General features: G+C 49.8%; 2 protein-coding genes across 3 annotated transcripts; both read right to left on the bottom strand.

Annotated features, from left to right (window-relative positions):
• Positions 1-930: 930 nt before the first annotated feature.
• LOC134732131 (proline-rich protein 23D1-like) lies at positions 931-4,653 on the bottom strand. Its single transcript, XM_063614878.1, has 4 exons — positions 4,384-4,653; positions 3,227-3,291; positions 2,921-2,988; positions 931-2,682 (listed from the first exon to the last, which is right to left on the bottom strand). The coding sequence occupies exons 1-4, from the start codon at positions 4,458-4,460 to the stop codon at positions 2,050-2,052; spliced, it is 843 nt and encodes a 280-aa protein (XP_063470948.1). The 5' UTR covers positions 4,461-4,653; the 3' UTR covers positions 931-2,049.
• Positions 4,654-8,750: 4,097 nt separating this feature from the next.
• LOC134732130 (proline-rich protein 23D1-like) lies at positions 8,751-12,473 on the bottom strand. Of its 2 annotated transcripts, XM_063614877.1 has the most exons (3): positions 12,204-12,473; positions 10,741-11,111; positions 8,751-10,502 (listed from the first exon to the last, which is right to left on the bottom strand). In XM_063614877.1, the coding sequence occupies exon 3, from the start codon at positions 10,449-10,451 to the stop codon at positions 9,870-9,872; it is 582 nt and encodes a 193-aa protein (XP_063470947.1). In that variant the 5' UTR covers positions 10,452-10,502; positions 10,741-11,111; positions 12,204-12,473; the 3' UTR covers positions 8,751-9,869. The 2 variants fall into 2 exon arrangements, with proteins under 2 accessions (XP_063470947.1, XP_063470946.1); XM_063614876.1 differs by having other exon boundaries at positions 8,751-11,111.
• Positions 12,474-14,315: the final 1,842 nt, after the last annotated feature.

Below are 14,315 nucleotides of genomic sequence, written 5' to 3'. Positions count from 1 at the left end.
ACGCTGGGGGAAATCTGAAGATGACCTGTGGTGGGGGTATAAATGGACTCGTAGATGTCTTTTGTGATTGTTTGAGTGTGTGTGTGTGTGTGTGTGTGTGTGTGTGTGTGTGTGTGTGTGTGCTGTTATCTGTGGAGTGGCGGATGCTCTTTTGCCTGGAGAAAGCTCCTCTCAATCCACTTACTGTGGGCTCTACCATCTGTGCCTTGTACCCAACAGAAATAAAACAATTTGCTGTAGAAATGGAGTTTTATTTCATTTTACTTTATTTATTATTATAATTATTTTTAGAGCGGGTCTCACTCTGTCACTCAGGATGGAGTGCAATGGCACGATCTCAGATCACTGCAACCTCTGCTTCCTGGACTGAAGGCATCCTCCCTCCTCAGCCTCTGGAGTGGGGAGATCCCACACCTGCCTAGTTTTTGCATTGTGTCTAGATATGGGGTTTCCTCATGTTGCCCAGGCTGGTTTCCATCTCCTGGGCTCTAGTGATCAGCGCCCCTCAGCCTCCCGATGTGCTGGGTTTACAAGTGGGAAGTACTGGGCGTGGGCAGAAATGGAGATTTAGTTTTCTTTTTTTTTGAGACAGGGTCTTTCACTCTCGTCCAGGCTGGAGTGCAGTGGAGTGACCTCGGCTCACTGCAGGCTCTGCCTCCTGTCTTCACGCCATTCTCCTGCCTCGGCCTCCCGAGTAGCTGGGACTACGCGCGCCCGCCGCCACACCCAGCTGATTTTTTTGTATTTGTTTTTTCGTAGAGATGGGGTTTCGCTGTGTTAGCTAGGAAGGTCTCGATCTCCTGACCTCGTGATCCACCCGCCTCGGTCTCCGGAAGTGCTGGGATGACAGGCATCAGCCACCTCGCCCGGCCCAGAAATGGAGATTTTTGGGCAAACACATTAAAGCAAATAAACGCAAATAGACGAAAATCATTTTAACATTTTTATTTAACCCAAGAAATACAGATAGAATCAACAGCAATAGAATTTACATTGCAGTGATGAATAAGATACATGCTACAAGGCTTCATTATCTGATGCAAAATCTAGTATGTGTTTTACAGCAAACCTCAATTGGAAACTGAATGTCGATCACACAGGCTTGATGTGCGTGTCAATTTCATGAGAGTTACAATCTCGGGATAAGTCTCACATAGCCTAAGAGTCCAAACATACCTTCAAGTGTTCCAACAACTTATTCACTACTCATTCTTGGAACTGAATTTACAAACAAAAATCCCAGCCCATTCATTGCTGAATTGCATCCCATTGAAAGAATGGGTCACAGTTCCTGTTTCTAGTCACTGCTGAGTGACATTAAAGTGCCTTCCATGTTTTGGCGATGGTGAGGACAGGTGCTAGAAGCCTCTGCCCTCAACCTTGTCCACATGAGTTCTAATTTCTTTAGAACAACTATCTCAGGGTGGGAAAGATGGTTCCAAGAAGTGCCTATTGCATTGATTAGGAATCAATGAAACTCTTTCTCCCTGCGGGTTGTCCCATTTGGATTTCAACCGGCACTGTCAGAGCGTTCCACTTTCTCCACATGCTCTGCAGCGCTTGGGACGGTCAGGCATTGTCATGGTGGCTTCTCTAAGAGCTTCTCGGTTGTATTTCAAGGTGTATTTGACATACATTTCCCCGGGGAGGGATACTGAACACTTTCTGAAGTGTTTGTTTGCATCCTCTTTGAGGAAATGTCTGCTCAAGTCTCTTGCTGGGTTTTGAACAGAATCGTTTGTTTGTTCCATTGGAGTATTGACAAGTCTCCGTGTATTCTGGGTATGAGCAGTCCTTGCGTGTATAGATTTGCAAATATTTTGTGCCCCAATCTCAAGGTTGCTCTTTTATACAAATCAAGAGCATCTGAGGCAGAGCAAAGGTTCAGGTGAGAGGACGGAGCATTTCTCCACCTCTCCAGCTCGCGCAGCATCTCTCCTCCGAGGAGCAGAGACACCTGTGCAGGCAGACACCATGAAAACGCAGGCGTGCTTCATTCTGAACAGAGCATCTCTGATTGCCATCTGGTGCCTGAGGGTTCACGGCCCATCAGCCTGAGAAGAGACGTCTTCGGGCCTTGCACATTGGCCTCCATAGAACCTCGTGGCAGATTGTGGGCTCCGGACTGGGTGAGGGAGGTAGAGGTCTGAGGGCAGAGTTGGGCAGGGGCTCCAGGCCATGGAGATCCAAGTTGAATTCTTCAGGCAGAGCCTGTCTCCAGGGCCTAGGCTTGGGCATTTGGGACGAGCCCTGGGGCACAGCGGCTCTGTAGCAAGGTTTGAGGTAGAGGACACGCCGGGAAGAAGGGCCGATTCCATGCACAAGGTTTGACGGGGGTCCCATCACGGGCAGGAAGCCTTGGGGAGCCTCACTCTCTTTTACTGAAGGCGCCACGCACACATTCTCTGCTCTCTGGGCTCTCACAGATCCATTTTCAATGTCAATCTCCCAGACAGTCTCTGTGCTCGTGAACAGGAGCCAGCGGGCATGGGCAGGGTACAAGAGATCCTTCAAGGACATCAGGACTTGCTCAGGGACCACCAGGAGGAGCACACTGACGAGGCTGAGTCGCAGGGCTCCCTGTGGGTCCAGCAGCAAGACCTCCTCTCCCAGCCGCAGGTGCAGGAGCATTCCTGGTTCCAGGACCACGATGATCAGCTTCCTGTGGGGAAGCTGTGGGCCCTGGGGGAGAAAAGCCATGGGTCAGTCATTGTCCTCTGAGGGGGGGCTCAAACAGGGACAGACCAAGGCAGGAGAGCTGTCGGTAACTTCCCCAGGCATAAATTAAACCCTGCAGGGACACCCAGAATTTGCACTTTCATTGACGCCCCTTGGGAGGGTCATTTCCTGGAAGTCCCCTAGGGCCTGGAGCTCAGGCAGACCTGTCTCACCCGCGCCCACCTAGATGGAGCGACCTTACCTGGGGCAGCTCCAGGGGCTGCTGTGCAGGGTGGTGGGGACCTGGCTGTACTGGAGCTGGTTCTACACCTGTGGAGAGAGCAGAGTGTGCAGGTGAAAGCCCTTGTCATGCAGGATGCCCTTGAGGGTTAAAGGTGCCACCGTGAGAAAGACCAAATGCAGAAGAAGCCAGGTACAGGACACCCGCCCACGGAGCTGCAGGAGGAAGCTCCCGACACTCTGGACAGCACAGCTGCTCATCTCATGATGTGATGGGACACAGGCTTCCTAGCAGGAGACTCAGGATGAAAAAGAGAAGATGCCTCACCTGGCTGAGGACCCAGCTCCTCCACTTTCTGGCGTTTTGGGGCATTCGATTGCGTGCTGCTGGAGCTGTAGGACAGAGAGACACAGTCAGATTTCGGGCAGTTACCTGACGTCCAATTCCCCGAATCCCCACGAATTCACTCCACTTCCCTGCCTTTCATTCAAGGTCACGGACTCGTCATCCACTTCCTGTGAGACCTGCTCCCAATCTGTCCTAACTCCCAGCTGTTCTTGTTCTCACCCCATCTACCTGAGCTTCCCTGGGTGAAGAAAAGGCAGGGAAGGAGGGTCGGTGCCCGCAGGGAGCAGTTTACCCTTTCAGGAGCTCACGCAGGCGAGAGTTAGAAACCTCTCCTTGGGTGTGAGGACCTGGAGAAAGACGTTGAGATGCCGGAAATGTGGCACCTCTGTCTGTAGAGGTAACATAGGAACGGGGTCTTAGGATTCCAAGAAAAGCAAGAAGAGAGGAAGGAATTTGTCAGACATGATGGCACACGCCTATAATCCCAGCACTTTGGGAGGCCGAGGTAGGAGGATTGCTTGAGTCCAGGAGTTTGAGAGCAGCCTGGGCAACATGGTGAAACCTAGTCTCTACTAAAAATACAAAACATTAGTGGGGCACGGTGGTGCACGCCTGTGGTCTCACCTACTCAGGAGGCTCAGGCGGGAGGATGGCCTGAGACTCAGAGGTGGAGCCTGCAGTCAGCTAAAACCGCGCCACTGCACTCCAGTGTGGACCATCGGAGTGAGACGCTGTCTCAATAAAATAAATCAGTAAATAATACAAATATAAAAATTAAAAATTAAAAAAGGGGGAAACTGCTCTTTCTTTTTTTCCTCAGTAGATCATGAACTCCTGACATCAGGTCCTACAATCTCCCTTCTTGCAGACCACAGAGCCCATTCCCTGTGGAGCTGGTTGGGTGGATTGAAAGTGGGGCTGCCCTGAGATATGTGTGTGGTTGGGTTGTAGAAGCCTTCCCAGCACCTTGTGATGACTTAGGGGCAACTCACTTCCCTCTTGCCCCAAATTCAAAACACCCAATCTCATGGCAGGTTCATGCGTCTCCTTTCCCTTCCCCTCTCTCTCCAACACACACCCACACACCCCACAGGCAGGTCACCCTGCAGGTGTCCCCAGCACATAGCAAAGCTCACCCGCTCTCTCCCGCGTGTTCGCTCTTGGATTCCGTGCAGGAATCACTGGGGCTTCTTGGGCGCCGGGAACCTTTCATGGTGAAAACTTCCAGGGTTCTCCAAGTCAGCCAATGCCAGTGTTTGTCTGTGTCCTGCAAAGATTTCTTTTTGGTTTCTGGATCCTTTACTTAATTTGAGAGAGCGGTGTCAGCCCCAAAGCTGCTCCCGAAGACTTGCGCTGTGGAGCGACGGGGCCGTGGCCAGCCAGCGGCAGGTGCATCAGGCTCTGACAACTGAGCTCTTGGGGGAATCCTTTATACTGTCAACAGGGTGTGGAGCCAGGGGATTTGTCAGCAGGAACTGATGTGATTGGCTGTTCCCGGTATGACAATGGGAGGGGCCCTCAAGGAGGATTTAGCCATAGCTCAATCGATAGATGACCAATCAACAGAAGCTGCCTAATCCCATCAACAGGCGACCTGTTTCCTGCCCCCTCCCAACCTCTAGGTCTTGCCTAATAATGATAGACACTTGCTGTAATACCCAATTCATCTATCGCTCAAAGAGATTTTAATGTGTGCCTTTTATATTTTCATGCAATAAAAACATGTTAACTTTCACAGTGGCTGTCCTGGGGCATGTGATGTATATGAAATGAAGTGTCAAGGGAACAGAAGCGGAAGGAAATTCACAAGCATCTCCGAGCGACTCTCCTTGAATTCCTGCCATTTTTTCTAAATCAGCTGCCTTCTTTCTTCCTATCCAAGTAAGAAGGTGCTGTAGGAGTTCAATCTAAGAGCATTTGACAAATACTGCTGCGAATCTCACGATGACCCGAAGGAAACTTGGATTGGATTTCTGAATGTGCTAAGAAAGCGTGTGTGTGTGTGTGTGTGTGTGTGTGCGTTTAACCAGGATGAAGTGGCTGTTCCTGGGGTGCAGACCCTTCTTTGAATGGAGAAAGTCCATTGGTGTTAACTCATTGTGTTTTCGGTGGATATTTTCTCTTTCTATCTTTCCTTTTCTTCTTTCTTTCAGATATTTTCTCCTTCCTTCCTGCCTCCCACCCTCCCTCCATCACTTCCCTTCCTCCCTCCCTAAGTCCCTTCCCTCCCTGCCTCCCTCCGTCCCTCCCTCCGTCCCTCCGTCCCTTCCTGCCTCCCTCCCTCCATCCCTGCGTCTCTCCCTCGCTCCCTCCCTTTGTCCCTCCCTCCCTCCCTCCCTCTGTCCCTCCCTCCCTCCCTCCTTCCGCACTTCCTTTCTTCCTCCCTTCCCCTTCCCTGCTTCCTTACTTCCTTCCTTCCCTCCTCCCTCCCTTCCTTCCTTCCTTCCTTCCTTCCTTCCATCTGGGGTGTAAAAACAATTGGTGAATAGGAGAATTATGGAATAACTGCCTCAGACATTTATGCAGTTCTCATCTCATTCTGCACACACAGAAGACCGTCTTGGCCTCATCTCCTTGATTTTCAAAATGGACATTCTAAAATCCAGGAGACTGGATGTATCATTTCTAGGCCAAATCGTGAAAGAAAACGTGCAAGAGTTTCATGTGGTCTTCATCTCTGTGATCAGAATTGAGGAAGGCAGGAGTTTTAGATGGTGCATCACCAAGATCGTGGTGATTCCATTATCACTACCCTTGTAACCTGTGACCACCTGTAATCGTTATGAGATATCCAATCCGAGATAGGTGTTAATATTTACTGTATTAATATCTTGGGCTAGGAGTGATGGCTAATGCCTGTGATCCCAGTACTTTGGGAGGCAAAGGCAGGAGGCTGGCTTGAGCCCAAGGGCCCAGGAGGTAGAGACCAGCCAGGACAACGTAGCGAGTCCCCACCTCTACAAAAAATTTAAAAATCAGCCAAGTGTGGTGGTAAGTGCCTGTAGTCGCAGGTATTTCAGAAGGTGAAGTGGGAGGATCGCTTGAGCCTGGGATGTCAAGGCTGCAGAGAGCCGAGATCGTGCCACTCAACTTCAGCCTGGGCAACAGAGCAAGCCTGTGTCTCAAAAAGAAAAGGTTTTTTCCTTTAGGCTTAAATTTTAACCCTCAAACCTCCAATGTGAAGGTATTAGCAGGTGGGGCCATTGGGAGATGATGAGATTATGAAGGTGGAGCCCTCGTAGATGGGATTAGTGCCCTTCTGAAAGTGACAGAAGAGAGCTCGCCAGCACCTTCCATGAGAGGAGACAGGGAGGATATGACAGTCTCCAACCTGGAAGAGGGTCCTCACCAGACCCAGATAATGCTGGCACCCTCATCTTGGACTTCCAGCCTCCAGAACTGTGATAAACACATGTCCGTTCTTAAAAAGAAAATGTGTGGAAAGCAATGTTAATGTTCCCAATCGCTTTTAGTACATTCTTTCCTTAACTATATCTTAATACATAGTTGTGTTGAATGGCCTAGTTTGTAATGTTAGAATATTCATGTTAGTGAATTAATAAATACATCAGTAAAGAATACTGTCCAGGGTGGAATGGTCGTTCACCCCTGTAATCCCAGCACATTGGGAGGCCAAGGGGGCCAGTCATCTGAAGTCGGGAGTTCAAGATCAGCCTGACCAACATGGAGAAACCCTGACTCTACTAAAAATACAAATCAGCCTGTCATAGTGGCACGTGCCTTTAATCCCAGCTACTCGGGAGGCTGAGGCAGGAGAATCACTTGAACCTGGGAGGCAGAGGTTGTGGTGAGCTGAGATCGCGCCATTGCACTCCAGCCTGGGCAACAAAAGCTAAACTCTATCTCAAAAAATTAAAGAAAAAAAAAAAAGAATGCTGTTTGTTGACCATTTGATCGGCTAGTGTTGGTGCTTCCTGGTGGGCCAGGAGAGCCCTGCCCCACCCCCCACCCATTCCAGTAGACATGGCATAAGAGTGATTCTCACTTTTTCTCTAGCCTCTTTATTTATTGGCTGAAATGATTTTTTTTTATGTGTCTTACTAATGTTTCCATAGTACAAAATGAATTGACTTTTACAGTGACTCTTTTGGGGATTGTTACCCAGAATTTGTTTGAACTCCTAAAAAATGGAAGTATGCCGAGCACAATGGCACATGCCTGTAATCCCAGCACTCTGGGAGGTCGAGGCGGGCGGATCACCAGATGTCAGGAGTTGAAGAGCAGCTTGACCAATGTGGTGAAACCCCAACTCTACTGAAAATATAAAAATTAGCCAAGTATGGTGGGGTGCACCTGTAGACCCAGCTACTTGGGAGGCTGAGACACGAGAATTGCTTGAACCTGGGAGGCGGAAGTTGTAGTGAGATGAGCTGAGATGGTCCCATTGCACTCCAGCCTGGATGACAGAGGGAGATTGTGTCTCAAAAAAAAAAAGGGGGCAGCATATGAGATGTTGTGAGAGAGTTTCTATTTGTGACTCCCCTATAATAGTCCAAAGAGACCACCTCTGGGGATCTATTCACAAAAGACTCCTTAGAAGTGCAAACTCATGCATTTGAGAAACGCTGGGGGAAATCTGAAGATGACCTGTGGTGGGGGTATAAATGGACTCGTAGATGTCTTTTGTGATTGTTTGAGTGTGTGTGTGTGTGTGTGTGTGTGTGTGTGTGTGTGCTGTTATCTGTGGAGTGGCGGATGCTCTTTTGCCTGGAGAAAGCTCCTCTCAATCCACTTACTGTGGGCTCTACCATCTGTGCCTTGTACCCAACAGAAATAAAACAATTTGCTGTAGAAATGGAGTTTTATTTCATTTTACTTTATTTATTATTATAATTATTTTTAGAGCGGGTCTCACTCTGTCACTCAGGATGGAGTGCAATGGCACGATCTCAGATCACTGCAACCTCTGCTTCCTGGACTGAAGGCATCCTCCCTCCTCAGCCTCTGGAGTGGGGAGATCCCACACCTGCCTAGTTTTTGCATTGTGTCTAGATATGGGGTTTCCTCATGTTGCCCAGGCTGGTTTCCATCTCCTGGGCTCTAGTGATCAGCGCCCCTCAGCCTCCCGATGTGCTGGGTTTACAAGTGGGAAGTACTGGGCGTGGGCAGAAATGGAGATTTAGTTTTCTTTTTTTTTGAGACAGGGTCTTTCACTCTCGTCCAGGCTGGAGTGCAGTGGAGTGACCTCGGCTCACTGCAGGCTCTGCCTCCTGTCTTCACGCCATTCTCCTGCCTCGGCCTCCCGAGTAGCTGGGACTACGCGCGCCCGCCGCCACACCCAGCTGATTTTTTTGTATTTGTTTTTTCGTAGAGATGGGGTTTCGCTGTGTTAGCTAGGAAGGTCTCGATCTCCTGACCTCGTGATCCACCCGCCTCGGTCTCCGGAAGTGCTGGGATGACAGGCATCAGCCACCTCGCCCGGCCCAGAAATGGAGATTTTTGGGCAAACACATTAAAGCAAATAAACGCAAATAGACGAAAATCATTTTAACATTTTTATTTAACCCAAGAAATACAGATAGAATCAACAGCAATAGAATTTACATTGCAGTGATGAATAAGATACATGCTACAAGGCTTCATTATCTGATGCAAAATCTAGTATGTGTTTTACAGCAAACCTCAATTGGAAACTGAATGTCGATCACACAGGCTTGATGTGCGTGTCAATTTCATGAGAGTTACAATCTCGGGATAAGTCTCACATAGCCTAAGAGTCCAAACATACCTTCAAGTGTTCCAACAACTTATTCACTACTCATTCTTAGAACTGAATTTACAAACAAAAATCCCAGCCCATTCATTGCTGAATTGCATCCCATTGAAAGAATGGGTCACAGTTCCTGTTTCTAGTCACTGCTGAGTGACATTAAAGTGCCTTCCATGTTTTGGCGATGGTGAGGACAGGTGCTAGAAGCCTCTGCCCTCAACCTTGTCCACATGAGTTCTAATTTCTTTAGAACAACTATCTCAGGGTGGGAAAGATGGTTCCAAGAAGTGCCTATTGCATTGATTAGGAATCAATGAAACTCTTTCTCCCTGCGGGTTGTCCCATTTGGATTTCAACCGGCACTGTCAGAGCGTTCCACTTTCTCCACATGCTCTGCAGCGCTTGGGACGGTCAGGCATTGTCATGGTGGCTTCTCTAAGAGCTTCTCGGTTGTATTTCAAGGTGTATTTGACATACATTTCCCCGGGGAGGGATACTGAACACTTTCTGAAGTGTTTGTTTGCATCCTCTTTGAGGAAATGTCTGCTCAAGTCTCTTGCTGGGTTTTGAACAGAATCGTTTGTTTGTTCCATTGGAGTATTGACAAGTCTCCGTGTATTCTGGGTATGAGCAGTCCTTGCGTGTATAGATTTGCAAATATTTTGTGCCCCAATCTCAAGGTTGCTCTTTTATACAAATCAAGAGCATCTGAGGCAGAGCAAAGGTTCAGGTGAGAGGACGGAGCATTTCTCCACCTCTCCAGCTCGCGCAGCATCTCTCCTCCGAGGAGCAGAGACACCTGTGCAGGCAGACACCATGAAAACGCAGGCGTGCTTCATTCTGAACAGAGCATCTCTGATTGCCATCTGGTGCCTGAGGGTTCACGGCCCATCAGCCTGAGAAGAGACGTCTTCGGGCCTTGCACATTGGCCTCCATAGAACCTCGTGGCAGATTGTGGGCTCCGGACTGGGTGAGGGAGGTAGAGGTCTGAGGGCAGAGTTGGGCAGGGGCTCCAGGCCATGGAGATCCAAGTTGAATTCTTCAGGCAGAGCCTGTCTCCAGGGCCTAGGCTTGGGCATTTGGGACGAGCCCTGGGGCACAGCGGCTCTGTAGCAAGGTTTGAGGTAGAGGACACGCCGGGAAGAAGGGCCGATTCCATGCACAAGGTTTGACGGGGGTCCCATCACGGGCAGGAAGCCTTGGGGAGCCTCACTCTCTTTTACTGAAGGCGCCACGCACACATTCTCTGCTCTCTGGGCTCTCACAGATCCATTTTCAATGTCAATCTCCCAGACAGTCTCTGTGCTCGTGAACAGGAGCCAGCGGGCATGGGCAGGGTACAAGAGATCCTTCAAGGACATCAGGACTTGCTCAGGGACCACCAGGAGGAGCACACTGACGAGGCTGAGTCGCAGGGCTCCCTGTGGGTCCAGCAGCAAGACCTCCTCTCCCAGCCGCAGGTGCAGGAGCATTCCTGGTTCCAGGACCACGATGATCAGCTTCCTGTGGGGAAGCTGTGGGCCCTGGGGGAGAAAAGCCATGGGTCAGTCATTGTCCTCTGAGGGGGGGCTCAAACAGGGACAGACCAAGGCAGGAGAGCTGTCGGTAACTTCCCCAGGCATAAATTAAACCCTGCAGGGACACCCAGAATTTGCACTTTCATTGACGCCCCTTGGGAGGGTCATTTCCTGGAAGTCCCCTAGGGCCTGGAGCTCAGGCAGACCTGTCTCACCCGCGCCCACCTAGATGGAGCGACCTTACCTGGGGCAGCTCCAGGGGCTGCTGTGCAGGGTGGTGGGGACCTGGCTGTACTGGAGCTGGTTCTACACCTGTGGAGAGAGCAGAGTGTGCAGGTGAAAGCCCTTGTCATGCAGGATGCCCTTGAGGGTTAAAGGTGCCACCGTGAGAAAGACCAAATGCAGAAGAAGCCAGGTACAGGACACCCGCCCACGGAGCTGCAGGAGGAAGCTCCCGACACTCTGGACAGCACAGCTGCTCATCTCATGATGTGATGGGACACAGGCTTCCTAGCAGGAGACTCAGGATGAAAAAGAGAAGATGCCTCACCTGGCTGAGGACCCAGCTCCTCCACTTTCTGGCGTTTTGGGGCATTCGATTGCGTGCTGCTGGAGCTGTAGGACAGAGAGACACAGTCAGATTTCGGGCAGTTACCTGACGTCCAATTCCCCGAATCCCCACGAATTCACTCCACTTCCCTGCCTTTCATTCAAGGTCACGGACTCGTCATCCACTTCCTGTGAGACCTGCTCCCAATCTGTCCTAACTCCCAGCTGTTCTTGTTCTCACCCCATCTACCTGAGCTTCCCTGGGTGAAGAAAAGGCAGGGAAGGAGGGTCGGTGCCCGCAGGGAGCAGTTTACCCTTTCAGGAGCTCACGCAGGCGAGAGTTAGAAACCTCTCCTTGGGTGTGAGGACCTGGAGAAAGACGTTGAGATGCCGGAAATGTGGCACCTCTGTCTGTAGAGGTAACATAGGAACGGGGTCTTAGGATTCCAAGAAAAGCAAGAAGAGAGGAAGGAATTTGTCAGACATGATGGCACACGCCTATAATCCCAGCACTTTGGGAGGCCGAGGTAGGAGGATTGCTTGAGTCCAGGAGTTTGAGAGCAGCCTGGGCAACATGGTGAAACCTAGTCTCTACTAAAAATACAAAACATTAGTGGGGCACGGTGGTGCACGCCTGTGGTCTCACCTACTCAGGAGGCTCAGGCGGGAGGATGGCCTGAGACTCAGAGGTGGAGCCTGCAGTCAGCTAAAACCGCGCCACTGCACTCCAGTGTGGACCATCGGAGTGAGACGCTGTCTCAATAAAATAAATCAGTAAATAATACAAATATAAAAATTAAAAATTAAAAAAGGGGGAAACTGCTCTTTCTTTTTTTCCTCAGTAGATCATGAACTCCTGACATCAGGTCCTACAATCTCCCTTCTTGCAGACCACAGAGCCCATTCCCTGTGGAGCTGGTTGGGTGGATTGAAAGTGGGGCTGCCCTGAGATATGTGTGTGGTTGGGTTGTAGAAGCCTTCCCAGCACCTTGTGATGACTTAGGGGCAACTCACTTCCCTCTTGCCCCAAATTCAAAACACCCAATCTCATGGCAGGTTCATGCGTCTCCTTTCCCTTCCCCTCTCTCTCCAACACACACCCACACACCCCACAGGCAGGTCACCCTGCAGGTGTCCCCAGCACATAGCAAAGCTCACCCGCTCTCTCCCGCGTGTTCGCTCTTGGATTCCGTGCAGGAATCACTGGGGCTTCTTGGGCGCCGGGAACCTTTCATGGTGAAAACTTCCAGGGTTCTCCAAGTCAGCCAATGCCAGTGTTTGTCTGTGTCCTGCAAAGATTTCTTTTTGGTTTCTGGATCCTTTACTTAATTTGAGAGAGCGGTGTCAGCCCCAAAGCTGCTCCCGAAGACTTGCGCTGTGGAGCGACGGGGCCGTGGCCAGCCAGCGGCAGGTGCATCAGGCTCTGACAACTGAGCTCTTGGGGGAATCCTTTATACTGTCAACAGGGTGTGGAGCCAGGGGATTTGTCAGCAGGAACTGATGTGATTGGCTGTTCCCGGTATGACAATGGGAGGGGCCCTCAAGGAGGATTTAGCCATAGCTCAATCGATAGATGACCAATCAACAGAAGCTGCCTAATCCCATCAACAGGCGACCTGTTTCCTGCCCCCTCCCAACCTCTAGGTCTTGCCTAATAATGATAGACACTTGCTGTAATACCCAATTCATCTATCGCTCAAAGAGATTTTAATGTGTGCCTTTTATATTTTCATGCAATAAAAACATGTTAACTTTCACAGTGGCTGTCCTGGGGCATGTGATGTATATGAAATGAAGTGTCAAGGGAACAGAAGCGGAAGGAAATTCACAAGCATCTCCGAGCGACTCTCCTTGAATTCCTGCCATTTTTTCTAAATCAGCTGCCTTCTTTCTTCCTATCCAAGTAAGAAGGTGCTGTAGGAGTTCAATCTAAGAGCATTTGACAAATACTGCTGCGAATCTCACGATGACCCGAAGGAAACTTGGATTGGATTTCTGAATGTGCTAAGAAAGCGTGTGTGTGTGTGTGTGTGTTTAACCAGGATGAAGTGGCTGTTCCTGGGGTGCAGACCCTTCTTTGAATGGAGAAAGTCCATTGGTGTTAACTCATTGTGTTTTCGGTGGATATTTTCTCTTTCTATCTTTCCTTTTCTTCTTTCTTTCAGATATTTTCTCCTTCCTTCCTCCCTCCCACCCTCCCTCCATCACTTCCCTTCCTCCCTCCCTAAGTCCCTTTCCTCCCTGCCTCCCTCCGTCCCTCCCTCCGTCCCTCCGTCCCTTCCTGCCTCCCTCCCTCCATCCCTGCTTCCCTCCCTCCCTCCCTCCCTTTGTCCCTCCCTCCCTCCCTCCCTCTGTCCCTCCCTCCCTCCCTCCTTCCGCACTTCCTTTCTTCCTCCCTTCCCCTTCCCTGCTTCCTTACTTCCTTCCTTCCCTCCCTCCTCCCTCCCTTCCTTCCTTCCTTCCTTCCATCTGGGGTTTAAAAAAAATTGGTGAATAGGAGACTTATGGAATAACTGCCTCAGACATTTATGCAGTTCTCATCTCATTCTGCACACACAGAAGACCATCTTGGCCTCATCTCCTTGATTTTCAAAATGGACATTCTAAAATCCAGGAGACTAGATGTATCATTTCTAGGCCAAATGGTGAAAGAAAACGTGCAAGAGTTTCATGTGGTCTTCATCTCTGTGATCAGAATTGAGGAAGGCATGAGTTTTAGAGGGTGCATCACCAAGATCGTGGTGATTCCATTATCACTACCCTTGTAACCTGTGACCACCTGTAATCGTTATGAGATATCCAATCCGAGACAGGTGTTAATATTTACTGTATTAATATCTTGGGCTAGGAGTGATGGCTAAAGCCTGTGATCCCAGTACTTTGGGAGGCAAAGGCAGGAGGCTGGCTTGAGCCCAAGGGCCCAAGAGGTAGAGACCAGCCAGGACAACTTAGCGAGCCTCCCAAGTAGCTGGGTCTACAGGTTCACCCCGCCATACTTGGCTAATTTTTATATTTTCAGTAGAGTTGGGGTTTCACCACATTGGTCAAGCTGCTCTTCAACTCCTGACATCTGGTGATCCGCCCGCCTCGACCTCCCAGAGTGCTGGGATTACAGGCATTTGCCATTGTGCTCGGCATACTTCCATTTTTTAGGAGTTCAAACAAATTCTGGGTAACAATCCCCAAAAGAGTCACTGTAAAAGTCAATTCATTTTGTTCTATGGAAACATTAGTAAGACACATAAAAAAAATCATTTCAGCCAATAAATA

This window comes from Symphalangus syndactylus, chromosome 13 (assembly GCF_028878055.3).
Source record: "Symphalangus syndactylus isolate Jambi chromosome 13, NHGRI_mSymSyn1-v2.1_pri, whole genome shotgun sequence".
Taxonomy (NCBI): domain Eukaryota; kingdom Metazoa; phylum Chordata; class Mammalia; order Primates; family Hylobatidae; genus Symphalangus; species Symphalangus syndactylus.
This window is presented reverse-complemented; position numbering and strand designations above follow the sequence as displayed.

Coding starts and splice junctions, on each gene's coding strand:
- LOC134732131 (XM_063614878.1), bottom strand. CDS start 4,460: ATGAAAGGTTCCCGGCGCCCAAGAAGCCCCAGTGATTCCTGCACGGAA. Junction 2,989..3,226: donor GGAGCTGGGTCCTCAGCCAG/GTGAGGCATCTT, acceptor CTCTCTCCACAG/GTGTAGAACCAGCTCCAGTA. Junction 2,683..2,920: donor AGCCCCTGGAGCTGCCCCAG/GTAAGGTCGCTC, acceptor TTTCTCCCCCAG/GGCCCACAGCTTCCCCACAG.
- LOC134732130 (XM_063614876.1), bottom strand. CDS start 10,520: ATGGCTTTTCTCCCCCAGGGCCCACAGCTTCCCCACAGGAAGCTGATC.